We start from the raw sequence: 26,957 nt of genomic DNA, 5'->3' as shown, positions 1-26,957 counted from the left end.
TATGGAAGACTTCACAGGAATCGAAATCTTTTTAAAGGCCTAAAAAAAAAAAAAACACCCAAGGGGGCTATTCACACACAAGCTGTAGCACACACTCCAATTTTTGCAGCACCAGCACATTTTTAGAGCACTTTCAGCAGTTTATTCTTCTCAAGTTTCCGTTTACTATGATAAACATCAAACACTGAAAACATTCATTGTCTTTATTTTGCTTCCTCTAAAACTGTAGTAGTTGTAGCACAATTTTAACAGTTTCATTTTGGAAATACAATCAAGGTTAAAAGGATAAGTATGACCAGATACACCATACAAAATAACAAGTCAGTGATTGTATCTTGGAGGAAATAGCACCAACAAGGACACAAGCCATTAATGTTGCTGCATTTGACTTTTAACATTTTATTAAAGCAGTTTAATTTTTTCCCCTGAAATGCAGCATTTTGTTAGTTTTTAATTATAATGCTTCTGAAATGCTTGGTTAAAATTAAAACTATCTGTTGCTGATAATGTATGGAGCAGGATGTCTGTCTGGAGTCTCCTGTACACGTCTTTAAAGATTCTGAAGTTTGCCAACCTATAAACTACCTCATTCCTAACAAAACACCAATTAAACTTCACTTGACTGACCCTTAAGAGATTCATAATAAGAGCATAATGTTGCTCTTTAATCACATCAGATTAAAGTTCATCAGATTTAATCACATCAGATTAAATGCTGAGCTGAAGGGAAGGAATGTTTTAGCTGCCAGCAGGACTGGGTTGATCTATAACGATTTCAGAAAGATTTAAATCTTGTGCCACAAAAGGAGTATATTTAATTGACAATTGTGAAGCAAAGGAGTGCCTAATATGGTATTTAGTACAGCAAGTCATCACTTAAAGTTGTTTTGTTTTAAGTCATTTCATTATAATGAATTTGATTAAGGGCACAGTCCTAACCAGGTCTACTCAGAATACGTCCTATTGTTTTCAGTGGGCCTTACTCCCAGGAAAGTGAGGTTAGGACTGCAGCCGAAATTCAATAAAATCAATTCCTGGCGGGGGCCACTGTCTGTGTGGAGTTGTACATTCTCCCTATGTCTGCTTGGGTTTCCTCCTGCCCAGAAAGCTCACATTTATTTTAGTGTGTAATATTCCAAAAGTGTTTGGGGTCTTTATTTAGAAGTTTGGTGATGTTTTTGTGACCAGAAATTTGCTGTACCAACTGAACTCTTGTTTACATATAGCCTATGGCAAAATTGGTTTTGATATAAGTCGATTAGCTTAAAGTTGCCATTTCCAAGAAGCTCTCAACAATTTGAAGTGAGGGATCGCTGTATCTGGGGGAGAATATTCATTTCACCCCCCCCCCCATTATGCTGCAAAATTCAAGTCATTTGAAAAACAGCTTTTTCCTGATTTATCATTCTTGTCAGCTCCTGATGTCAGAGGTTAAGACCTTTCATTGTCTGTGTAATACAATGGAAAGTATATTGGCACATTTTTGGCAGGAAAGACTCGGCTGAAAATGGTTTGAATTTAGCAAGGTGAAGGACAGAATGACCATCAGGATTACTTTGGGGGGGGGGGATTGCACAGGGTTTCTCTTTCCTATTTTTTCCCTCAGTGTTCCCAGTGCTGCTCAATTCATAGAGTTATGGAACAAACACAGCAATTGGGAATGCTTTAGGTCAGTGGTTCCCAAACCACTGGGAAGGGGACCTGATTTTTGGTGGGTCATGAAACTGACAAGGAAACTGTCTTGAGCCCTATGGAAACGGAAAGGAAGCAGCATGTGTGCAATTGCTCATGAGTAGGCAAGTGTGCCTTGGTCCACTTCGAAGGACAGGTTGAAAGGAACACAATGCCAGAATAGTCCCAATCAGATAAACGAAGGCGCCAACAACGCCTGAGAAGGAATTCCCCACCCCCAAACTGACAAGGAAAATGTCTTGAGCCCTAAGGAAAGTGAAACTGAGCCACATATCTGCATTTACTCACTAGTAGGCGACTGTGCCTCAGCTCTTATCGAAGGCCAGGTGAAGGGGAACACAAGGCCACCACAACGGTCCTGATCCGATGAATGTGGAGCTCAGCAAAAGCTCCAGAAGGCAGACTCCCCCCAACCATAGTAAAAATGGTTTTAAAAGGATAAAAACAGAAGCTTGAGTAGCTGGTAAAGTAAAATTTTTTTAAAAGTCTCTTAAAGGTAGTGGGTCCCGACAGAGTGCCATTTTAAAAAGTGGGTCCTGGTGCTAAAAAGTTTGGGAACCACTGCTCTAGGTTCCAGAAACATTAATGCACATTCGCTTTGAACTACTGTTTTAACTCAACATAGAGACTTACATTATACTTGTCTTGGTGGCATTTGCTGTTGAGTTCCTGATCCAATGTATACTAGCTATAGTCAAAGAGTATACTAGCTACTCAAAGAGTCAAAGGCCTGCCACTAACTTCTTGTAAAATATTTTTTTAGTACACTTTTGTTTATGGAGGCTGAATGTAGCCGTTAAGAATGGCCAACAGCAAATTTGAATTAGATGTGCAACATTTCTCCTCACAAAAAATTCCATGACTTAAAAAATGCATTTTTCTTTAAAAAGCAGCCAAAAAGTTACATATAATATTCCAGGGAAAAAAGGAGGAAGCCTCACAACAAGGGTTTAACTGACAGTCCAATCCTATCCGGTGCTGCACAGCTGGGCCGAGTGGCCTACACCATATCCAGTGCAGGCTGGAGGTCTCCTTGGGTTAAGGGGATATTTTCCCCCTTACACCATATAATACTCTAGTCAGCCCAATAGGCTACTTGCTGGAATTAAGTTGCTGGCACAAATCTGAGCAGTTCCATGTGAAGCTAGCAGGCCTAGGAAGAGGGTTAGGATAAGGCAGAGGACTCCTCCGCTCCGCCAACCTCTTCCCTCCTGGGCCTTTCCCACCCCCCCATTCTGCTACACCATTATGTCCCCTCCCCATCTGCCCTCCTTGGGGGGTACTCACCTCCACCAGCAGCTGAAGATTTGGAAGCAGTACCAACAGGCTGGCACAGACCTTCCCGCCTGTGCTGCTTCCTCTTTAGTAGTTGCAAACATGCTTTATGGCACATTTGCGACACTCTAAGCTGGTTTAGCGGCCACTGCACCAGCAGAGCCACAGGTTAGGATGACGCTATGAGACGGTAATGCTTTCCATCTGTATAATACATGTAGCTACAAGGCCTGCAAAAGCATCAGAGGCAGTGGCACAGCTAGAGGGAGTGCAAAGCACTAAGTTTTCCAGGTGCCTGAACACGTTGTGCCAGCGGCCCCTCCCATTCGGAGCCATTCTGGGTGGTGGGAGCAAACAGAGGCATACCTCCGTTTTGTTCCTACCGCGCAAAATGGCTCCGAAGGGGAAGGGGAAGGACTGCTGGCATGGCATGTTCAGGCACCTGCAAAACTTAGTGCTTTGCACCCCCTCCAGCTACGCCACTAATTAGAGGTCTTCCAAAAATTTTGATATGCTTAGTTAGGTACAAATTGTTTGATTTCACTCAAGTGCTAACACCATTTGTATGGACAAATAGGAAAAGCTGACTGTATTTCAAAAGTTAAATACTTTAAAAAGTTAAATACGTCTATTTTTATAACTACCGTTTTGCTACGAATACTTGTTCCAATATTTAAAAAAAACCAGCTATCAATAAAAGATTTTGATTATTTTCCCCCAATTAAAATCTTTTTGAGGGCAACACTGGTCTATTGCACAGGGGCCCTTTTAACCCTTAATTTGAACCTAGACAGCACCATTGGCACAATCCTATATTCTATAAAAGATTCCCCAAAGGCAATTTGTCATCTGTTGTAAACAAATGCTTTCCAAAGACAGGTTGACAGGCTGCTAGCTGAACTGATGGCCTTCGTGATTTCAGTTTCACAGTTCAACGCAGCGCTTCTCAAGCTAGTCTTCGGAGGCAGTCTGGAAACTTTTCTCAGAGAAGTTGTCAAAATCCACGTCCACCTCAGATTCCTCACAGTTTACTAAATAAGGAGATATGGGATCCAAATGGTCATTTATGCCACCTTCAGGTTCCTCCTTCACTAAGTCATTGCAGTAGGGGAGATCCCAAAGCCATTCTTCAAGGTGTGTGGAAGAACAAGACCTGGCTGGAAGGCAGCAGGGAGAGCGAAGATTGGTGTTCACTGGTGCAGTCTGGCATTTTCTAAGTGATGCATTTTCCGCACTGTAAAGAAAAAAATGTTAGCAATCTTCAGCAACTTTTAATTTTAGTCATATAGTCATTGCAACAGAATCTATGAAAAGACAGTATTAGCATTTCCAATATAGGGTTGTTGGTTTTTTAAGTTTATTACAGTAGATACAAGGACATCTGCAAGAGGGATCTGAAGGCCTTAGGAGTGGACCTCAACAAGTGGGAAACCCTGTCCTCTGAGCGCCCCGCTTGGAGGCAGGCTGTGCAGCATGGCCTTTCCCAGTTTGAAGAGAGTCTGAGGCTAAGAGGCAAAGAAGGAAGGCCCATAGCAGGGAGACAGACCAGGGACAGACTGCACTTGCTCCCAGCGTGGAAGGGATTGTCACTCCTGAATTGGCCTTTTCAGCCACACTAGACGCTGTTCCAGAACCACCTTTCAGAGCGCGATACCAGAGTCTTTCGAGACTGAAGGTTGCCAACACAGTAGATTGCTTTGTGAACTACTTCTTGTTGAAAAGCAGTATATAAACATTCCTAATAATGAGAGGTGAAAGTGGACACATGTGGGAATGCAAAAAAACAAGGGCAGGGCGTGTACAAAGCTCAAAACCAAAGGGGGCTGAGCAAAAGACTTGAAAATGCCACTATCTCCTCCTGCTTAGTCAGGCAACCAGAGGACTGAAAGGACCTGGTGGGAACAGTAGAGGCCGACACAGCAATCCAGGTATGGCTAATTTAAAAATAAATGAGAAAAAAGGAGTTTTGCACAAGAGGGAACCCCCTCCCCCAAATTTTGAGAACCCTTTTGCAGATCAGGGAGAGAGTCTTTCAAGGCAGCCATTCTCTGTCTGACTTTCCCCCCAGCTTAGTGGTGGCACTGAGTACTATTCAATCCCTCAAATCAACCTGTTGATCAGATCGACCTGTTGGGAGAGAGAAGGGGTGGAAGGGCTATCACTAACTGCTAGAAATTAAACCTGTTTTGCCCTTTACCACCAGATAAAGTCCTGGTGTAGACCTGCTGCTATCACCTGGCTGGTTTAAAGCTTGCAATAGTTGGTACAGGCGTCTCCTCGTATCTGTGGGGGATGCGTTCTTGGCCCCATCACGGACATGAGAAACTGCAGATGGGGAAACCCTATCTCTGCACCCCAGTGGCCCCCCCACGCCCATTGCCTTCGTTTATGTCGTTTATAATCATGCAAAGGAATTATGTACTTGCTTTAAAGCAGAAAGCTTATAGCAAGACATGCAAGCAGGCAGCCTGCAACTAGAGGGGACAACTCAATAAATGTGCTTCCTACTTCCTGTTAACATTTGCAGAGTCGTCCCCTCTAGCTGCAGGCTCCCTGCCTGCCTGTCTTGCTATAAGCAATCTGCCTAAAGCAAGTACACAGTTCCTTCCTGAGACTATAAACAACATAAATGGAGGTAACAGGCACAGGGAGGGGGATAACCAGATTAGTGAATTCGTAGGAAGACACACCTGTATTTAATTAGTGTAGACATAACGCGGGTAAGTCCAAAAAGGAAGGGGAAATTTGCACAAAGGTTTGGACAAGAAGAAAGAGAAAGAAGCACAGAGATCCACAGCACAATCCTCCTCGCCACATCTTGATTCAACTATCAGGAATGTTATATCTATCAGATGCAAAAAGATGTACCTGGGAAAACTAAGCAGCCTTTTTCTTGCCTTGGAACACACGGCACCCATAATCTGATAGAACTGTTTCTGCATCCATCGCACATCGTCGGGGATGTCGGGAAACCAGTCTACTAATCTGCAGTAATGAAAGAAACAAATCTTGCAGGAGGATCTTGGGTCTGAGAAGACGCCATTTAGACATGTCGTTTTACAAAAGCTACTGATTGACATCAGCTTAATTCAGTGCTTTTCAACCAGTGCGCAACGTGCTGCATCTCCCTGTGGCACAGGACCAGATGCTATGATCTGAGCTTGCCACAAGCCTCTGTGGGGACACTTGGCGAATGCATCCTCACCTCACAGCTCCACAAAGCAGCTGGCCAGCAGCTCATCACCTACCTATCAAGAGCTATCAAGAGCAAGTGATGTGAGCTGCTGGGAGTGGGTGCAAGCCCTCAAAAGAGGCTGCTGAGAAGGGGAGAGGAAAGGATGCCAAGGAGGCAAGAGACAGAGAAAAAAGGAGAAGAGAGCATCACAGTGGGAACAATGAAAGGCAAAAAAGGGGGTTCGAAGTGAGGTCAAGCAGGTGGAGAAGGAAACAGCTGGAGGGATGGGAGGGAGCAGACCAAGAAGGAATGAAGCAAGCAAAGCAGGAAGAGGAAAGAAGGGGAAGGAACAGGGAAGGGAAACCACAAGGAGAAGCCAGGAAGAAGGAGCAGAAGATGGGAAGAGAAGAGTCCCTTTTCTTGCAATGTGCAAAGAAGCTTCACTGAACACAGAAACCCACCAAGGACAATGTCTCATTGAAGGAAGAGAAGGCCACCCTTTGAGAAGGTCAAAGATAATATAAGTGGAGCCCCCCTTATCTGCAGATTTAACCACTTGGGGATAAAGATGGATCCCTCCTGAGGCTCCCCACAATTACTTAAACTGGAGTGTCCAGAGGCCTCTTCTGGGTTTCGCTGGACCAGCAACCCACTCTGTTGGCCTCTGTGGGCCTCAGAATGGCTCTGTGGGCCTCAGAAATCATGAGAGGCTTCTGAATGCTCCAGGTAAGTAGTTGCGTGAGCTTCAAGAATGGTCCCCAGCATCTGCAGAATTCCATATCCAGGAAGTGGGGGTGGGGTTAGTACCGGTACCAAACCTCTGCAGATAAGGATGGCCCGTTGTACCAACCTGCCTTGCTGGATTTGAATTCTCAAAAGAAAAGCGATATAGAAGTGAATAAACATTTTAAAACATTGTTGTAAGGAAAACGAATACACCGAGTTGGGTCTTCCACACTCATAAGACTCACCTTAAGGCCGCACAATATGCGGATTCGACAGGCAGCGTGTACGGCAGCATCAAGTACGACATTAGTCGCATGGGCAGGTATTTAGAAAGCTGAGCATACAGTCCACATTTCTCTTTGCAAGCCTCCTGCAATGCTATTATATATACAACCATTAATGCCGAACGAACACCACAGTAACAGCTTCTTCTATGCTGCATGTCTCGAGTCATGAAATTAGAGAGCCCATAAAAGTCCTTTTCCTGGTCAAAACTCATTCAATATCACCGAATTCTAGAACTCCGATATTAAGGGCTAAGACACGAGGATAGCCTTGTTGTTCTAAAAACATTCTGTCCTGCTCGTCCACCCCTGTAGGGTCCACCAGAATGGCTTACCGCAAACATTTAATATCAAAACAAGTTAGGTGCTGCCACCAAAAAGGCCTTGCTCCTCATCCATCCAATTTTGCTGCAGTGAATGGAGAACTTGAAGCAAGGCATCAGGAGTACAACGAAGTTTACAGCAGGGTACGTATGGGAGAAGGCAGTCATTCAAGTCCTAAGCCGTGGACAATGAATCATTCAATGACGTTTAATGATTCATTGTCATCGCCTAACTTCCATTTTGTGATGACAAATCTATGCGTGTCTGATCAGCCCAGTGATGTCCCGAGGGATGTGATTCACTCGCAGGCGCTGTGCTGGCTCTCAGGTCTCAAGGAGGCTGCTACAAGAACCACAGTGCAGGCAGGAACGTGCCAAACACAACACTAAGCCCAGCCTAAGCCTCACATGGGCCTCAGGTGGGCCAAAGGGCCAGAGGAGACAGGCAGCAGCAGTGCAGGGGAAGAAGCAGCCCCCTGGAGCAACAGGATCAGGCCCCTCCTTCCCCATAGCCACTCCACTGAGGGAATTGGGTTGTGTTTTGTTTCTCCTCCTCAGTTGGCTTGAAAGGTTGCATGGCTTTTCTGCCTCTGGCGCCCTTTGAGGGAAAGGGGGAGTGGAGAGAAGCAGGTGCTTCTGGCTGCTTCTTCTAAAGGCGCTGCAGTGTGAGGTGCGCTACCATGCAAGGCTCCAAGCTGCTGCTTTCCCCCATGCTGCTGTGGTCTCCTATGGCCCCACAGCACACCTGAGGCCCATTCATAGCACACAGATTGAAAACCTGGTGGCAGCGGCTGCTGCGTGTCAAGCTGCTGCCTAGCCCTGATCGTTCCCCAGCAGGCTCTGCAAAGCTATGCCAGCAAAATATGCCACAGCTCTGAAAAGTCCCATCGGGGACACTTCTGCACCCAACACAGAGTGTCTTCCATTCTTCCCTTTTTGACTGACCTCATCCTTGATTGGCACATAGGATGCAGCGGCCAGTGTGCCTGCATCCCGCATGCCAACCCAGGGTAGGACTGGGTCATTAGGTACTTTAAAATTGAGAAGATCCTTTAGATCTTTACCTTCTCGAAGTCTAGGAGGTAGATTCTCAAAAATAGTTTCGTCCAGTGGCCAAGTAGTTAACTTCAGCTGGTTGATAAGCAGGTCTTCCTTTTGCACCTCTTCCTTGTCTCCATTTGCTACGACTGTTTCCTTGTCACTGTGATCTGGGGCCTGTGCATATGCTCTGTTATCCTCCTTCGTTAAGAACATGTCAGTAGAAATGGAATCATGCAGAATACCTGAGGGGGAGAGGGGAGAAATACCTTCTGATATGATGGAAATTTTTATTCCAAAATATGGGACAACAAGCACCGTGGGTACAAAGCTTAGCAGAAAGAAGAGATCAGAGTTGTGTCAAGTTCCAAAATCCTTAGGTCAAGACCTCTAATCTAAACATTAAGTCCTAGCCTCGGAATTTTATATCTCACTTGAAGCTGGCCAACACAAAATTAGAGAAAACCATGGGGAAACATCACCCTATGACTGGCACCACAAATGTACTTCTGGAGCACTTTTTAAGAGAAGCTAATCCTAAAAAACCGCCAGCATGGACGTGCCCATGGCCTCTTCTGTGGCAGGAATTCAGCTGGGAATATCTGCCAGAGTTGGGATGCCTGAATTCCAGCCTAAGCAAAAAAGCACTGGGTCTCAGTATCAAACAGCAAAGCTGTCTGTGATCATAAACTTCCCTCTAGTTAAGTATGTGAGGGCCAGTCCTCTCAGAGTCAACAGAATGTTTCTAAATACAGGAGAGCCCCCCATACCTGCAGATCCCATATCCACAATTTCACTCAACCCTGGATTGGATCCACAGGGCACCGCACCCGTCCCCTCCAGAAGTGAGGGGAGCTGGGTTCTCCTCAACTCTGGAGGGTATTCTGAGAACCACAGAGGCTGCACACCTTCTGCGCTTATGATAAAACCAGAAGTGTAGTGTTTATGCAACTCACTCTCAGATCTGCTCCAGCTTCAAGCCTCTCTGCATCAACCTTCGGAGACCTGTCTCCCGGCTCTCATTCACTGCTCTGCGCCTCGCTGTTCCTGTTTATAGTCTAAACTTTCTCAGTGCCTCTGCGCTCCCACCAAACAACAAGGCCCCAGAAGCCTTGGTTGTTTCCCATAGCAGCACTGCGCTGCTACACAGAATGATGTTTTTTTGTGCCTTATAAGGCATAGGAAGGCCTGGGGAAGCCATAGAGGTCTTCCTGGAAGGCTTCCCTGGGCCTCCCTATGCCTTATAAGGCATTAAAAACGTAACTTCCAGTTTGACGAGAAACCGGAAGTCACTTTTTTTGGCTCTAAACCCGTCATTCTGAGGCCGACAGAGGTAGCAGGTGGACACATTCAGCTTCTCCAGGACTCACAATACCCTCCAGTGGTGAGGGGAGTGGAGCTCTCCTTGCTCTCAAAGGGCGGGTGTGGGGGCCCCTCCCACACCCACAAATAAATGCATTCGCAGATACGGGGGCACCCCCCCCCCCCGTATACAAGAATACCATTTAAAAACAAATGCAGGTGCTACAAGATTTTGAGTGACCTGTTCCACATGTTGGCTCCCAGGTCAACACTATAGCAGTTGCATTTAGAAATCTGCAGAAGTTTCCAACCACCTTTTGAAAGAGCAATTTACATTACAGTAATGTAAATCTGGATATTACCAAGACATGAGTGACAGTGGCAAATGCACAGACCTGTTTAATATGTGATTAACACGCCATCTGTCAGTCACGTGACATATTTCAATTTTCAGTAGTGACCTACCATTTTCTCTCAAGAATCTGAACGCATCCAAGTATCCTTGTTCACAGAACTCTCCCAGCACCTGAAAAGGTTACCAAAATGTAGTAAATGGAAGGAAGTTTCAAACTATAAAAGAGCTGTTCAGAGAACAAATGCCAAAGGTGTATAATGCCACTTAAACTGAGTAACTGGGAGAGAAAATTCTATTATCTGATTCAAGGGTTATTATAACTGACACAGTTTTAAACTTATTTACACACATTTACAACAACTACCCTAGATGAATACATCTTTCAGTTTTCACAAAACACTGAATATGAACCTATTGATAGAATAATCTTCTACCAATATTTTTTATAATTGTGCTCAAGCTCTATTATTAAGCGGTTTCTCTTTTGTCTCCCTAAATAGTTAGCAATTCTTAAGTGCGGAATATGAGAAAGGAAAAATGACAACAATGAATGCATGCTGGCCCCCCTCTCGACCGTTCCTCAAAACATGACATTTACTCAGTTTCTATGCAATTCTCCCCAAAGAGGTTGTTTCCTCAGGATTAGTCCAAAACTTGGTCCTCCCAGAGGATAACTGTTGATACAGCTGAACCATTAAACTACCTGGTATTGCATATTGTCAGAGTCCTAGATAAATAAAAAAAGAGAACATTTAAAGCCCTTATAACTGGGGAATGTAAAAGAGAAAGAAGCAGAAAAATGTATCTTGCAAAAAAAAAAAAAGAAAAACAATGAAATACTGAAAGTTTCTGGATATTAATGATAGTTTACAACTTTTAACACATTCATCCCAGCACCAAAGACCACTATTCCAAGTCTCCCGAGTCCTCCTCACCACAGTTCTATTGTAACTATGCTCGCTGACTAGGCCATATTTTGATATTCCACACTGGATCCCATGTCCAAATGAGATTTGTTGACCAGAAGAGCATATTGTACCAGTGCTCCAATGTCTGCATAATTTTTTAGCCACCTACACTTTATATTTCTTCCTGCTAGCATGTGTTACTCCCAGTGAGTTTACTACAGGTGCTTAGTACAAGATCTTCTCCAAGCTTTCTAAACAGCAGTTTATACAAACTATTAGGGTGTGTGTTTCGGCATGTACACACACACACACACACACAGAGAGAGAGAGAGAGAGAGAGAGAGAGAACAGCAAGGATCAAGTAAGGATGGACATACAATACCTTTGGTTCTGGAGGAAAAAGTGCTTGAGTTAAACGGTACATGTTCCCCAAGCTAAACTGAATGCTGGTGTTGGTAAAATTCATTTCATGGAAGTTTGCAGAGTTGGCTTTGGGACAAATGTCACACTCCCCTGAGAACGGTGAAATGGTAATGGTGTTTTTCGAGTCATGCTGAGGTAAATTGTTGCTTAGTCCACCATCCACATAGCGCTTTGAAGAGAGGAGGAAAAGAGAAAAGAGAGAGCCTCGTTTGCTGCAGAAACACTTGGTTGATGTGCTCTATAGCATCAAAGAAATCTAGCATATTCAGAAATTTTTTTTATATAAAATATTCAGTCCAACCTCCTACAAGTTTTCAGGTTTTGAAAAGTAAAAAAAGATGAATGGACTGCTTTAGAAATCTGGATAAGTGGAGATTTTCAAAGCTTCTGTTTCACCAAGTTATAGGCTGCTGTTCTTTGTGGTTCTGATTTTGAGGTTTAAAAGAGCATAGTAAGCTTTCAGAAACAAAAATTAAGATCCTCCAAAGTGTGCACGCCCTGGATCATTTTGTCTTCCTTATAACAAAAATAGAAAGACAACAACACTAGCAAAGAAGTCTGTTAAAACACACACATTTCATTTCAACAGAGATGTGGGCAAGCTTTAATAGGATGCCTCAGTTTCTAAATATGGCCATCAATTTGCTGCTTAAGAAAGGGCCTTAAACAATTAAGAGGATAACAATTAGCATGTCATCTTTAAAACTGCTTCGCCTTGTACTATGCAGGTCAGTTCTCAACTGACAGAGATCAGGTCCATACCGTTTTACAACTGTGTGTTTAAACTACAAATTCTCTCTGCATAGCCTGTAGAAATGCAACATATGTACGGAATATACAGGTGTCCCTTGGTATCTGCAAGGAGTAGGTTCCTGCTGCTACTGCGGATACCTGAAACCACAGATAGCAGCAAACCCTAGAAGTGGGCAGCAGAGGACTTCCTGTTAGCAGACTCTCCTCCTGAAGCGTCCTCTAGCAGTATCAGTCGAGGTTCGTACTGTTTGCTTCTTGTTTCCAGTTTTGAAGAAATATGAAAAAACCGTTTGCAAAGACAGGCGAGTCATACTCGCAACGGGAATTTGAGAACCATGGATAATCACGGGCAGGAGGTCTGGTCTAGAGGGTAGAGCCTCCGTCTGCCTGAAGATAACATCCACAAGGTCGCCAGTTTGAGGCCACCGGCACCGTGCGACCTTGGAGCAGCTGACAAGCTGAAGCCGAGCTATTCCATCTGCTCTGAGCGTGGGAGGATGGAGGCCAGAATGTGAAGTCAGATCGGAATGAAACACCTTGCATGTAGTCGTTCTTGAAAGAAAGAACCTTCTTTGAAATTGTAAAAATCCCTATTTAATAAGGGATTTAATAAAGCCTGCCTATGTAAACCACCTTGAATAAGTCTTGAATAAAGACCAAGAAAGGCGGTATATAAATACCTGTTTATTATTATTATTATTATTATTATTATTATTAATAATAATCGCGATGGCTGGGAGGAATACTCAGAGCCACCCAGAAGTGGGTCTTTAAGCCCTAAAAATAACGACAGAGGTTTGGAAACTGAGTGATTTTGGCACAAAATGGTAGCAGCCCTGATTCTTGAGTGTGTGTTTTGTTTCAGGCGTATTTAAACATGGACCCTAGTATCTGCCGGCATCCGCAAGAAGTCAAATCTACAGGTGCTGGACCTTTAGATATTGCAGGTCCACTGTATTTTGCAAGCCACTTTGACTGATTTTATGGAAGTATAATTAAATACACATACTCACCACTCCTCTAAATGAAGGTGGGATGAGGCCACAATATATTGGCACAAATGAGCTACAAAGCAAAGCCTGCAGAAAAAAAAGTTGGGTTAGTTGCAACTCTCATCCTTCATAGCAAGTTTTCAGGGAACCTTTCAGTTTTGCCATGCCAGCTTCAGAATCAACTTGTCTGTCAAGGAACACCTGCACATTGCAGAAATTTCTGGGGCATTTTCTAGGATTCATAAGGCATTCATGCAGGACACTGGTGAGGGTAGTGATTCTAACCTCACCATTACTCCACCGTGAACTGAGATTGCACCCTAGAACACACTGACCCTTCCTTGGGCTGCATACAGCAAGACTGATAATAAGTAGGCAGGCAATCGTTCTGAGAAGCAGTTTCCTAAGACAGATCTGCTTATTGAGAAACCCCTGATAAGCTGCAAGGAAACCTTGGCAGCACAGCTCTGACCGCTCCAGCAATCATAAAGAGACCTTCTGACCAATGTCCAAAAGAAAGCCGTGTCAAGGTCTCAAGCAATTTCCACCCTGCTTGGTGTCTGAAAGGAAACCCTGGCCTCTGAGCAGCCCGCTTGGAGGCAGGCTGTGCAGCATGGCCTTTCCCAGTTTGAAGAGACACTTGGCCAACAGTCTGAGGCTAAGAGGCAAAGAAGGAAGGCCCATAGCCAGGGAGACAGACCAGGGACAGACTGCACTTGCTCCTGGTGTGGAAGGGACTGTCACTCCTGAATTGGCCTTTTCAGCCACACTAGACGCTGTTCCAGAACCACCATTCAGAGCGCAATACCATAGTCTTTCGGGACTGAAGGTTGCCAACAGCCTGGTGTCTCAAAACAGAAAGACTCATTCCCATCTCCTTATGAGGATGCCCCAAGTTATACATCAGTCATTGACACAATCACACTGAAGGAAAATTTAGCAGATGTCCAAGTTCATATTCTCTGATGAAAATTTTGACTTCCTGACTGTCTGACTCATTTCCTGTTTTACATTATTTATTTAAAAGATTTATATCCTCTCTCCCCACCCCTCCCCATAAATGTGAGGTGTCCCAGGCAAGGTGACCCAGGTACAAATCCGATCTTGGGCTACTTAAAAATAATAGTGGTTCCTTTATTGCAGGGGTGTCCAAGGTTTTTGCAGGAGGGCCACATCATCTCTCTGACGCTGCGTCAGGGGCGGGGGAAAGAAAGAATTAATTTACATTTAAAATTTGAATAAATTTATATAAGTTTACATAAATGAATATATTAAAGATGAACTTATATGAATAAATGAAGGTCTTGAAATAGCTCAAAGCCTATAACAGGCCTTGCACAAAGCAAAGCTGGCCTTTCCTTTGCTGCCACTACTGCATCACAGACATGAAACAGTAAGCAGTGGAGGAAGCCCTCATCCCACAGCTCACGCAAAGAGGTCAAACAGTTGCCTTTATGCTGAGAGCAGTTGTGTTGGGCCAGTGTTGGCTACAACAAATCTCTGGAGGGCCAGAGGCTCACTGGAGACTGGGGGCTCCTTGAGGGCTGCATTGAGAGGCCTTGAGGGCCACATGTGGCCCCAGGGCTGGGGTTTGGGCACCCCTGCCTTATTGGAAAGGGTTGGGCACCTCAATGCAGCCAGTCTGCTCACTACGCAATTGTCTCTTGGCTTGTCAATCAATCACTTGCAATCAAAGGACACACAAAGCAGCCCTCTTGCTTGGATGAGGCAATACATTACTTCCACGTACTGTATGTTTTCTTTTCCTTTGAAATGGCAGCTCAAAGTAGATTCCATTCACAATATAAATACTACATAAGTTGTCACACAAGAATATCAATGAAAACAAGACATTAAGAGCAAGAAACTGTGTGTTATATCTGAAATTATTTTTCCACTTGCTAATGAAAGCTTGCGTGCACAAAAGTGATAGCACAAGGCTTCTGGGTACAGCAATCTGAACAGGAATTGGAAGAGGCTGTTTGGTGCATTGCATTTGCACTAGTAATCCATTCATTTAACTGGTATCTCTGCTTGCCACAGAGCTGCCAGCTAAGTGAATTTAAAAGAGCCAAATAACATGGCTTTTACTGTACAGTCAGACCCCGGTATCCAGATACTGGGGTCCAAGTGTAAATGCTTTTGAAAACAAAAACATTACAATGAATTCTGGAGAAAGCCTGGGAGAAGGAAGAAACCTCCGCACACCCCAGAAGTGGGTCTTTTAGTGCTAAGAAATCCTCATCAGGCTTGGAAACAGTGCAGTTTGGCCACAGAAAGATGGGAACCTTGATTTTTACACTTTTTTGTTTTTTCAACTCCTGTATCCACTGGCATCTGCAATGAGTCAAAGCCACGGATGCCGTATCTAAGTATACTGGGGTCCAACAGTAGTCTTTTTTTTGTTTTTAAACAGAGCCCCCATTATATTCTCACTACCTCTTGAGCACAACAAAATGTTTCTGGAAAACAGGGCAACATCTTCAGGCAGCTGTCTCTCACATGTAGCACCACCATGGAGAAAGCCTTGAGCAGATCTCACCCTGGCAGATCTCCAGGTAATTATCCTGAAGCAGGGCATCTTCATTTGATCATAACATATGACGTGAGGGTATGCAGCACACAACCTACTTCTGAACTTATTTTCAGTGGCTAATGGGATTCCCTTACCGTAAAAGCACAAAACTTCAAAAAAAAGATGCTGTACAAAACAGATTCTCACATCAGGACAACTGGCAACAATAAACCACTAGATATTTGCTAAAGCAAAAATAAAGGACCTTAATGAGCCCTTGGTATCTGTGGGATATCCATTCCAGGACCGCCTGCGGTTACCAAATTCCATGGATAATTAAACCTGTGGCTGGAGGGCCTGAGAAGTCCTCTGCAGAAGTCACATAGTATTCTGAGAGACCCCTTCCATCCGGCTCATAAGTTCTTTGAACAGTTGCTTTCGGGTAGACGATACAGAACTATTAGAGCAGCACCACACGACTCCTGAACAGTTTTTATCCCACAGCCATAATTACGTTGAATAAGGCCATATAGTTGTTACCATGCTCCTGGGTGTTATGGTCTGTTATACTGTTTTTATATTATGATGCATGTTGTATAGAATGTGTGGGTGAGTGTGTAGAGTGTGATTGTTGGAATTGTAGTATATATTTATGCTTGTATCTCTAAAGTGCATAAATTCTGTTGTGCTGTAGAACAATGACAATAAAGTTACTACTACTACACATCCAGAAGTCTCCAGCGCAAACCACAAGGCAACCACAACGCCTTCAGGTCATGTATAGGAGGTCTCCTGAGGCCCTCCAGCCACGCATCAGCATCTCTGGATACTGAAATTCGCAGAGGCTGAGCCCACGGATAGGAAGGACCCATTGGACACAGGTTTTTAAAGACAAATTTGAAATGAACATTCTGCCACTGGGTACAGTCTGAAGCAAAGTAGTCAAACTTTATTCTAAACAGTCTAAACATTGGTAACACAGCACAGCTTTATAAAAACATTTGTAGAAACAGCTGAGAACATACCTGCACAACTTCTTCCTTGGAATTAAAGTTGGATACCAACACATTTTTGCCATCAGACACTCTCGTAAGTGAAATACAAAGTTTCCCTGCCATCAACTGATGAGTGTTTTCTGGAAGGTTTTTGTAGAGTCCATCCCTCATTATCTTCATCACATTAAAGGAAGGGTGAAGAGGACCAAGATTTCTCTTCCTTGCTTCTTTGGCCACAGCCATAACAGCTGCACATGCTTCCACTGAAAGAAAGATAAAATGTAGCACAAATACTAAGTATTTTTAAAATACAAGAGAGCTCCATAGTATGACTTCAGGTTTAACCTCCACTAGCACTGCTCGTTCAATGAGCATACCGATAATTTCTGAAGATCCACTAACAAGAGTCAGAATCTATGAATTACTGAGGGACAGAATGTAAAGCATGGAAGTCTAAAAAAAACCTCTATAAACTCTTTTAAATTATTAATTCTGAAGTTACACAATCATGTAAGCATTCCTAGAACTCACTCTCATGCCCCCAAATATGGGTGAGCTGCTTGGTATCACTGCAGTTCTGCCCCCAAAACAGCCATGCACACAAATTCTCTGTTCCCAACCAGTTCCAGCGAAATGTGTACATTTCTGATGTTGGCATTGATGTTCAAGGCTTTAATTCCTTATTAACACCTCATTTGCACTTCTTTCTTGAGCAGTTTTTACAATGACAATAACAGGATAAGCACAAATCTTAAACTGCTTAACACCTAGCCCAGTGGTGTCACTAGGGTTCGCGTCACCCGGTGCGGGATGCCAGTGCGTCACCCCCCCCATGCAGTGGGCGGGGCAACACCCCAGGTGGTGGGTGTGGTGATGTACCATCACCACTGGTTTTTTGGCAGTACCTTTAGATACAGAACAAAGATAGAACACATTCTACATGAAATTACGCATTGATTGATATATAACATGATGGTATTATTCTTCCAAATTGTAATTTTAGTGATTTTGGTCACTAGTGGTATCACACACAACCCAGGATGTCAACTTACTAACAACTTATTGCAGCAGTTCTCAAACTTTTAGCACTGGGACCCACTTTTTAGAATGGCAATCTGTCCAAGACCCACCAGAAGGAATGTCATGGTGGAAGTGACATCAGACAAATTAAAATAAATAAATATAAATAAAGTAAAACAAATAAATAAGCAGAAGCCAGCCCTGCTCCACCAAGTGAACTTCCTCTGTAGCCTGCCTGCAATAACACCTCCCCCCTCCAAAACCAGTAAGGTTTTCAGCCCTACCCAGTGTCCAGTTCAATTGAAGAACTTCTGCTTAAACCAGATCACTGTCAGGATCCACCTGGCTTTGCAAGTCTCAAAAAAGTTCAATTTATCAGCTGAAGCCTCTGTTTTGATCCTTTTTAGTGGGGGGGGGGCTGCCTTCTGGGGCACTTGTTTAGCTGCACGCGCATAGGATCAGGACCATTCTGGTAGCCTTGCACTCTCCTTCAACTGCTCTTTCACACCAGCCAAGGCATGTTTGCTTCCTCACAAGTACATGCGACAGTGAGGCTTAGCTTCGCTTTCCATAGGGCTCAATACATTCATCTGCTTGGAGGGATGGACTTCCTTCTCAGGTGTTTTTGGGGGCTGCATTCATTGGATCAGGACCATTCTGGTGTCGTTGGATTCCTCTCAGCCTGCCCTTTGCGACAAACTAAGGCAAGTTCACCTACTAGCAAGTTAACGTGCAATATGGCTCACTTTCACTTTCCATAGGGATCCATGCATTTTTTGTTCTTCTGTTTTTTGGCCATAACTTTTGATAGAAAGGAGATATTTCCCTCAGGTTTTTTGCACTGCATTCTGCTCAAAATTCTGCATCCAACGGTATATAACATGACTGTATTACTCCTAACCACCGCAGTTTTAGCATGTCTCCCCCTGTGCGCGTCACCCCCCCCGTGTGCATCACCCGGTGCAGCCTGCACCCCCCTGCACCCTCTAGTGATGCCACTGACCTAGCCTGATAAGTCTTGGAGAACGTGAAATCTTGTCTTGTGACCTGTCCCAATAAAAGTACTGCCCTAGTACTGTGGAATTTTATTTTTTCTAGTTGTTGGCAACCTTCAGTCTCAAGAGACTATGGTATCGCGCTCTGAAAGGTGGTTCTGGAACATCGTCTAGTGTGGCTGAAAAGGCCAATTCGGGAGTGACAATCCCTTCCACACCAGGAGCAAGTGCAGTCTGTCCCTGGTCTGTCTCCCTGGCTATGGGCCTTCCTTCTTTGCCTCTTAGCCTCAGACTGTTGGCAAAGTGTCTCTTCAAACTGGGAAAGGCCATGCTGCACAGCCTGCCTCCAAGCGGGCCGCTCAGAGGCCAGGGTTTCCCAGCTGTTGAGGTCCACTCCTAAGGCCTTCAGATCCCTCTTGCAGATGTCCTTGTATCGCAGCTGTGGTCTACCTGTAGGGCGCTTTCCTTGCACGAGTTCTCCATAGAGGAGATCCTTAGGGATCCAGCCATCATCCATTCTCTCGACATGACCGAGCCAACGCAGGCGTCTCTGTTTCAGCAGTGCATACATGCTAGGGATTCCAGCACGTTCCAGGACTGTGTTGTTTGGAACTTTGTCCTGCCAGGTGATGCCGAGAATGCCTCTGAGGCAGCGCATGTGGAAAGCGTTCAGTTTCCTCTCCTGTTGTGAGCGAAGAGTCCATGACTCGGTGCAGTACAGAAGTGTACTCAGGACACAAGCTCTGTAGACCTGGATCTTGGTATGTTCTGTCAGCTTCTTGTTGGACCAGACTCTCTTTGTGAGTCTGGAAAACGTGGTAGCTGCTTTACCGATGCGTATGTTTAGTTTGGTATCGAGAGAAAGAGTGTCACAGATCGTTGAGCCAAGGTACACAAAGTCATGGACATCCTCCTTTTTCTAGCAGACAAATAAGAATGCCTACAAATTGTGTTAAGTTATTCAATTTTAATGACTAAATTTATGTATAATAAAAAAAATTAAAAATGAATTCAAAAAATCTTTGGCCAATTATCAGGGAACAAAGTTCTGAATCCTATGGTGACATTATGAAGAGTTCACTGGGGGTTTTTTTAGGATGAGAAAAAAAAAACCCACATTTCTCATATGTATTTTCTATTGGCAAACTTCCCAAGTTAATTAAGGCTGCAATCCTAGCCATACTTACCCGGGAGTAAGATCCATTAACTATAATGGGGCTTACTTCTGAGAAGACATGCATAGGATCAAGCTCTAAATCCTTCAAAGAATTTGCATTCTCACAGCTGTTCCAGAGGGCGGGGCCTGGAAGGTGAAGGAGAACATCCCTCAGCTGCCCACTGGGACCAGTTTGTAAAGCACTTTACAGCTAAAATTGCTTCTGTCCACCACAAGTTGGAATCCACCTGTTCGGTTATTGATTCTTTTCCATTTGCTATGCCGGAGGATGTGGACAGGATCATTGGATTGTGATGCCATCCATGCTCACTCTAGTCTATCAGCCAGCCTGGCTGATGAAAGCTGCTAGAGGTGGACTGACCAAGTGACCTGGCACACATGCCAATTGGCAGGTTGCTTTTTTGCCTGTATAAGGCCTTCCCACGTATCTCTAGTTCAGGAGTGCCCAAGCTCCGGCCCGGGGGCCACTTGTGGCCCTCGGGGACTCCCAATCCGGCCCACGGGGAGCTCCCAGTCTTCAATGAGTCTCTGGCCCGCTGGAGCCCGTGCTGGCCCAATGCAACTGCTCTCAGTGTGAGGGTGACTGCCTGCCCTCTCACGTGAGCTGTGGGACAAGGGCACCCTCCACTGCTTGCTGTTTCATGTCTGTGATGCAGCAGAGGCAGCAAAGGAAAGGCCAGACTTGCTTTGTGTAAGGCATTTTATAGGCCTTGAGCTATTGCAAGACCTTTATTCATTCATTCGTATAAGTTCATCTTTAATATATTCATTTATGTAAACTTATGTAAATTTATTCAAATTTGAAATGTAAATTAATTCTTTTTTCCCCCGGCCCCTGACACAGTGTCAGAGAGATGATGTGGCCCTCCTGCCAAAATGTTTGGACACCCCTGCTCTAGTTGAAAGATCACTGGGTGTAAGAACATAAGAAGAGCCCTGCTGGATCAGGACAAAAGGCCCATCTAGTCCAGCTTCCTGTATCCAACAGTGGCCCACCAGATGCCTCTGGGAGCACACAAGACCACAAGGTATCTGTATGCAGTTGCTACTCCCTTGCACCTGGCATTTTGAGGCAGCCTACGTCTAAAACCAGGAGGCTGCATCTACTCATCATGGCTTGTAACTTGTGATGGACTTTTCCTCCATCAATCTGTCCAATCCCCTTTAAAGGTATCTAGACCAGGTGTCATCACCACATCCTGTGGCAAGGAGTTCCATAGATCATTTAACCACTGGGTAAATAAATATCTTCTTTTGTCTATTCTGATAGTCAGTTTATCCTAACTTTATCCTAATACTCCCAACACTCCGTTTTAGTGGATGTCCCCTGGTTCTGGGACATATGTAGGACAATGCCCCACATGGGGCCAAGAGGTGCATTTAGGCTTGGATCCCAAACCAAGATATCTCATTGTGTTTATGCAAACATTCCAAAATCCAATAAATAAATACATCCAAAATCCAAAACACTTCTGGTCCCAAGCACTTTGCATAAGGAATACACAACCTGTATGACTTGTGTGACTGTTCTGAACTGAGTGCGTGCCTGCCCAAGCTATTTCCTTAAGACTGCCTTTTGTTTAATTAGTAGTAGTAGTACCAGATTAACCTGTTGGAATTATTGACATCTAAAAGAAGGAACAACATGTCGATCTCTCTCTCTCCTGCACTCATTCCAAGAGCTGCCCAAGAACTAGAATCGGGTAATGTCCTGTAGTAACCTTCTCCACAGGGGGAGATAACAACTAATCAGACCACATGTCAGCTGAGACTCAGCCTATTTTCCTTGCCCAATCACAGGGCTGCAAACAGTTACCCGTTTATTAGGGCTGCTTTTCATCCCTGTCATCATTTTTGTCCTCTGACAGGCTCCCAAGAGAGGAAGTCCGAGTTATCTTTCTAGAAGGAATTTGACATACTAACACAGCCAGGAAAACCCTGACTCAACATTCTAGTGATGAAACTGAATGCCAGATCAATCAAAGCCATACATAGTTCTTGCTCATGCTCACACTGTTTAGAATGACAGAAAAACATCTTTTGGGAGGAAAGACACAAAAGCTCATAGCTTCACCTTAACAAAACTCGTAAAAAGCCAAACTAGATTGAGAGACATGCTGCTCTTCCAAGTCTGTGCAACTAAGAGCGCAATCTTAACCAACTTTCCAGCACTGACCTAGTCACAATGCAGACCCAAGATAAGGTAACAAGCATGCCCTTAACTTAGGGAGGCCTCCTTGACTGCCTCCCCATGCAGGATGCAGTGCACACCACAAAGGCACAGCTAGGTCAGTGCTGGAAAGTTGGTTAGGATTGCACCCTAGAATGCGCCTTCTGAAGCTGCAAATCTTATCACATCAGTAAGGGGGGGGGAAGAGTTCTTCTTAACCATTTATCACAAACTTTTGTTAAAAAAGCAAAATAGTCTTTCCCAGTTGCCCTATCACCTATGCACAGGTGTTTGTTTCTGGTAAGATGGGATTACAGTCTTACCTAACACAATAAGCTAACCTCTTTCTCTCTCTCTCTCTCTCTCTCTCTCTCTCTGCATCTTGTCAATGGCCATGTTATAAAACAATGTCAATATTTCCTGTTGAAACAACAGAGGCATCCTTGATTATATTAAGCCATTCCGTGCAAAATTGACAAAGTCATGTGGCAGTTGGCAAACCACATTTTGCGTATTTCAAGTCCTTATGGAAGTTATTCAGCCATCTTTTCTTAGGTCTTCCTCTTGGCCTTTTTCAGTACTTTTGGCATCATAAGCTTGCTTGACTAGGGAACTGTTCATACGCAGTATATGGCCAAACCAACGCAGCAAAGAATTTAAAACTTGCATGGAAGGTGGTCTCTCATCTGCTTGGGTCCATATATCTTTATTTCTCCATTGTTGCCACCACCTAATTTTCATTATTTTACAAAGACAGTGGGGGGCAAAACTGTCTATTTTCTGTTGATCTTGTTTCTTTAGAGCAGTGCTTCTCACACATTTAGCACTGGGACCCACTTTTTAGAATGAGAATCTGTCAGGACCCACCGGAAGTGACATCATCAAGGAGAAAATTTTTTAACAATCCTAGGCTGCAATACTACCCACACTTTTCCAGGAGTAAACCCCATTGACTATCATTGTTAAAAGAATATACATAGTAGCTTGTTAAAAGTACAGGTCTGTAACGTTTCCCCAAATGCAGTCACCTACCATGGTAGCATCAAGTCTAATATTTTAAAAATAAAATATTGAAATGAATGGGGACCCACCTGAAATTGGCTCTCTACCCACCTAGTGGGTCCCAACCCACAGTTTGAGAAACACTGCTTTAGAGCCTTGGTCTCACAGCTATAAAGTGGGAATAATTGTGGTCCTAAAAACTTTAATTTTCATGCTTCTTTTCAGGCTACACTGTTTTCAAACACCTCTATCTATGAGAAGGGGGTGAGCAATTTTGATTGGAAAGAACCATAGGGAGAGGGTTATGAATCCACTACTATTACATTTAGCAAGGTAAACATTGGGGGCCTGTTTATACTCCCAGTTGTCTGCATCATCTAGTCCAGCCCAGGTACTATAGTCATTTAAAAATATGCTCCCTATGAAATGCCTTTGAGCTTTCCCCCTAAAAAGCTGCAGGAATCTATCAATGACTACTAGTATACAATAATATCCTATGCCTTGGCTTCCTCAGGAGGAAGCTGCTTGATCCAGTCGCAAATGAGGCTATGCCAAATCTCCGAAACTAGATATGATAGGGAAAAACTGATGCCATTTTTGGAATCAACCCCCCCCCCCCAATTCATGTAAAGCCACCCTAAATTTTGAAAAAAGGTTTTCTGACCCTCAATTTTGCAGACCTATGTTATTGCAAATGACTCTCTGTTTATAGGGAGTATGTCATCCCTAGATTCCCCTCCCCAGTTGCCTATTTTATTACAGCTCTACATTCTCCACCACAAAAAAACATACACCAAGTATCATTTCCTAGCCAGGACAGCCAACTTATCATCCCCCAAAGCCATGAATTTCTTTAGTGCAACCCCTTCCTCTTACCACAGAAGCACCGCTGACTTTACAGCCTTCCACCCCACCTCTCAGAGCAGGTCAGGTTTTGTTTTCCATACCAGGTGTAATCTCCAATTTTACAGAACAGCAAGCCAATTTTTGAACAGTGAAGAGCAGAGTGAGAGAGCACATACACATGTACCTGTCATTCTTGGATTTGTAGTTAGAGAGAGAGGGGGGGGGTGTTTCTCTGTATGTGACAAACTCCCAAAAGAACTACAAGAGTTCTGGGCAGCCCAATTCAAATGAATCCCCTGTGCGGCAATGCAGCCATATCTGTATCCCAGAGACATTTGGCATGTTGAGGCCTCCTCAGGGTAAGGGGACATTTGTTCCCCAGCAGCCACCATGTCGGGCCTCTTCCAACTCGACAGTTGGAGAACAGTTCACACTAAGCCATGTGGGTGGATCAGGCCAGGAACGGGGTTAGGATTTGACGGGTGCCACTGTCAAACTGTAATGGAAGATCAGAAGATCATCAGGTGGGTGATGTGGTGTTGACAGTGATTCCATGTTTTGACAGCTGTTTGACAGCTCTGGGAAGGGCAGGGCTGGCTCCACAGCTGTAATCAATCAAGGCCAATGGAGACTCTGATGGACACCTGAGCTTCATTTGACCTTGAGTCCTTGCACAGACTTAGTGGCCAGGGCATTTGTGCCAGTGGTGCAACAGCTGCAAAGCATAATAGCCATTATGCCAGCAGAATGCATGTTTCACCAGCATAACACACCCACTGGATTAGGCTGCCAGTTCCAAGAGTATTTCCTATGCACAGGCCTGAGAAGTCAACAAGGTCTTGAAAAAAGACAAAGGGGCAAGTCCCACAATAATCAGTGACATGGAGATCCCAAGGGCAGAATTCAAAGGCCTTGGAACAAATGAATGTGTGAATTCACAAATTCATTTCAGACTTTGACAAATGTGTGAATAAATGAGTCAGGCCTCAGGTCTCTGAAGTTCTCTTACGGAGATCTGATACTACATCCCAGGGGCAGGGAAGAGCATCTAAAGGGCATCTGTCTGCTCAGTCCTATTTACTGACCCTACTGCTGCCTCAAGCTATAAATACACACTGGGCAGTGGGAAACACAAGGAACAGAAGCAAAGAGGCCTAGAGCGGAAGCCAAGAAGCGAAAGGACACAGATCAACCCTCCAATTTTTCAAAATGTGGAAAATCAGAGGAGAGGGAGGGAGACGAGGCTCTTCAAGCTTTCACTGGCACAGCAATCCTTGAGCACTGCTTGCTGCCAACCACAGAAGGAAGCTGCAATGGCCAGAAGTCCCCAAAGGAGCTTTACTCCTTTCTCCTCCCCTTTGTGGGCATTTCAGACTTTGATTAATTTTTAGATTTGCATTTTGTTTTAAGCCATTTAGCAGGGATCCAAGGCGTGTGCCTGGGGGCTGTGCAGAAATGGGTTCATGGCCATTCTGAATTGGTTCCGCGTTTTTGTGGCAACCTGTCTTTGCCTTTCAGGCAGAAGGGTCTCACACATAAGAACAGCCCCACTGGATCAGGCCATAGGCCCATCTAGTCCAGCTTCCTGTGTCTCACAGCGGCCCACCAAATGCCCCAGGGAGCACACCAGATAACAAGAGACCTGCATCCTGGTACGCTCCCTGGCATCTGACATAGCCTATTTCATAGGAGGTTGCGCATACACATCATGGCTTGTACCCTGTAAAGCAGGGGTGCTCACACTTTTTTGGCTGGAGAGCTACTTTGAAACCCAGCAAGGCCCGGAGATCTACCAGGGGGGAAGGAAGTGTCTGACAGACACCCCCTTTGATGTATGGAGCCCCTGCAGGACCAGGTCAGAGGAGGCCCACCAAGTCCAGCTTCCTGTGCCCCACAGTGGCCCACCAGATGCTTCAGGAAGCACACGGGAGGCCTCTCCTCTCTCCCCACCCCACATACTGGGGACGAAACTGACATGTTAACAGTTTGGAGAGACAGGGCTCCGCGATCTACTCATTTTGCCTCGCGATCTAGCGGTAGATCGCGATCCACCTATTGAGCACCCCTGCTGTAAAGGCTTTTTCCTCCAGAAACTTGTCCAATCCCCTTTTAAAGGCGTCCAGGCTAGACGCCAGCACCACATCCTGTGGCAAGGAGTTCCACAGACCGACCACACGCCGAGTAAAGAAATATTTTCTCTTGTCTGTCCTAACCCTCCCAACAATCAATTTCAGTGGCTGTCCGCTGGTTCTGGTGTTCTGTGAAGCAGCCGAGAGTGAGTCCTGGGCCCTGAAGCAGGACTTCAGCAGGGGATGCTCTGCCCAGCGCGCCTGCGGTGCCAGCCCAGGGATGCTGCCTTGGGACTCCCTCCGAGCCGCTGGCCCGGCTTTGCACGGACGAGCCACACCAGTGAGCCAGAGAAGCGTCTTGGGGGAGCCCCTCTCTGGGGAGGCTGCAGCCAGGAGCGGCACCCCCCCCCCGCAGGGCATCCTCTGGGCGCCAGCGCCCCCCCGCCCGAGAAGGGCCCCGCTACGCACCCAGAGAGCCTCCCCCGAGGAGGACGGCGCCGGCGAGGGCGCCGGCGGAGGCTCCGTAGACGTGGCGCGCGTCGCGGAGGAGGTGCGGGGCGCGCTCGCGCAGGCAGGTGGCGGCGCCGATGTGGTAGACGCCCAGGAAGCCGCAGCCCGCGAACGACACGCTCCAGCCGCCCGCCGCCAGCATCCTGCGCCGCCGCGCGCTCCGGCTCTGCGCCGCGATGCCCTCCCGGCCGCCGAGGCGGCAGCAGGAGAGCCGCCCGCCCGCCCGCCCGGGGAGGAGCCAGCCAGCCCGGCGCGTCCCCAGCTGCCCTGGCCGCCGCTGGGCATGGCGCGCCGCCAGCGCGCAGGGTCGGCCCGGGAGACTCCGGCTGCCTGCCCTCCCGGGGTGGGGCTCCCCTCCGCTGCTGGCGGGGCTGGGACCAGGGACGCGCGCGGGGCGCGGGTGAGGCAGAGC

General features: G+C 45.5%; 1 protein-coding gene across 1 annotated transcript; it reads right to left on the bottom strand.

Annotated features, from left to right (window-relative positions):
- Window positions 1-119: 119 nt before the first annotated feature.
- LOC136656964 (1-acylglycerol-3-phosphate O-acyltransferase Pnpla3-like) lies at window positions 120-26,702 on the bottom strand. Its single transcript, XM_066633486.1, has 9 exons — window positions 26,504-26,702; window positions 16,787-17,019; window positions 13,268-13,333; window positions 11,461-11,670; window positions 10,281-10,341; window positions 8,540-8,758; window positions 7,114-7,246; window positions 5,836-5,952; window positions 120-4,201 (listed from the first exon to the last, which is right to left on the bottom strand). Exons 1-9 carry the CDS (start codon window positions 26,685-26,687, stop codon window positions 3,919-3,921), a joined length of 1,506 nt encoding a protein of 501 aa, XP_066489583.1. The 5' UTR covers window positions 26,688-26,702; the 3' UTR covers window positions 120-3,918.
- Window positions 26,703-26,957: the final 255 nt, after the last annotated feature.

Source organism: Tiliqua scincoides, chromosome 7 (assembly GCF_035046505.1).
Source record: "Tiliqua scincoides isolate rTilSci1 chromosome 7, rTilSci1.hap2, whole genome shotgun sequence".
NCBI classification, from domain to species: Eukaryota; Metazoa; Chordata; class Lepidosauria; order Squamata; family Scincidae; genus Tiliqua; species Tiliqua scincoides.
The sequence above is the reverse complement of the archived record's forward strand: the minus strand, read 5'-3'. Positions and strand labels throughout refer to the sequence as shown.

What these genes read in the sequence shown, in the direction of transcription:
- LOC136656964 (XM_066633486.1), bottom strand. Translation starts at nt 26,687, where the DNA reads ATGCTGGCGGCGGGCGGCTGGAGCGTGTCGTTCGCGGGCTGCGGCTTC. An exon ending in CACCTTCATTTAGAGGAGTG is followed by an intron (nt 11,671 to 13,267) that starts GTGAGTATGTGT and finishes CTCTCTTCAAAG; the next exon opens with CGCTATGTGGATGGTGGACT. An exon ending in TTTTTCCTCCAGAACCAAAG is followed by an intron (nt 10,342 to 11,460) that starts GTATTGTATGTC and finishes TAACCTTTTCAG; the next exon opens with GTGCTGGGAGAGTTCTGTGA.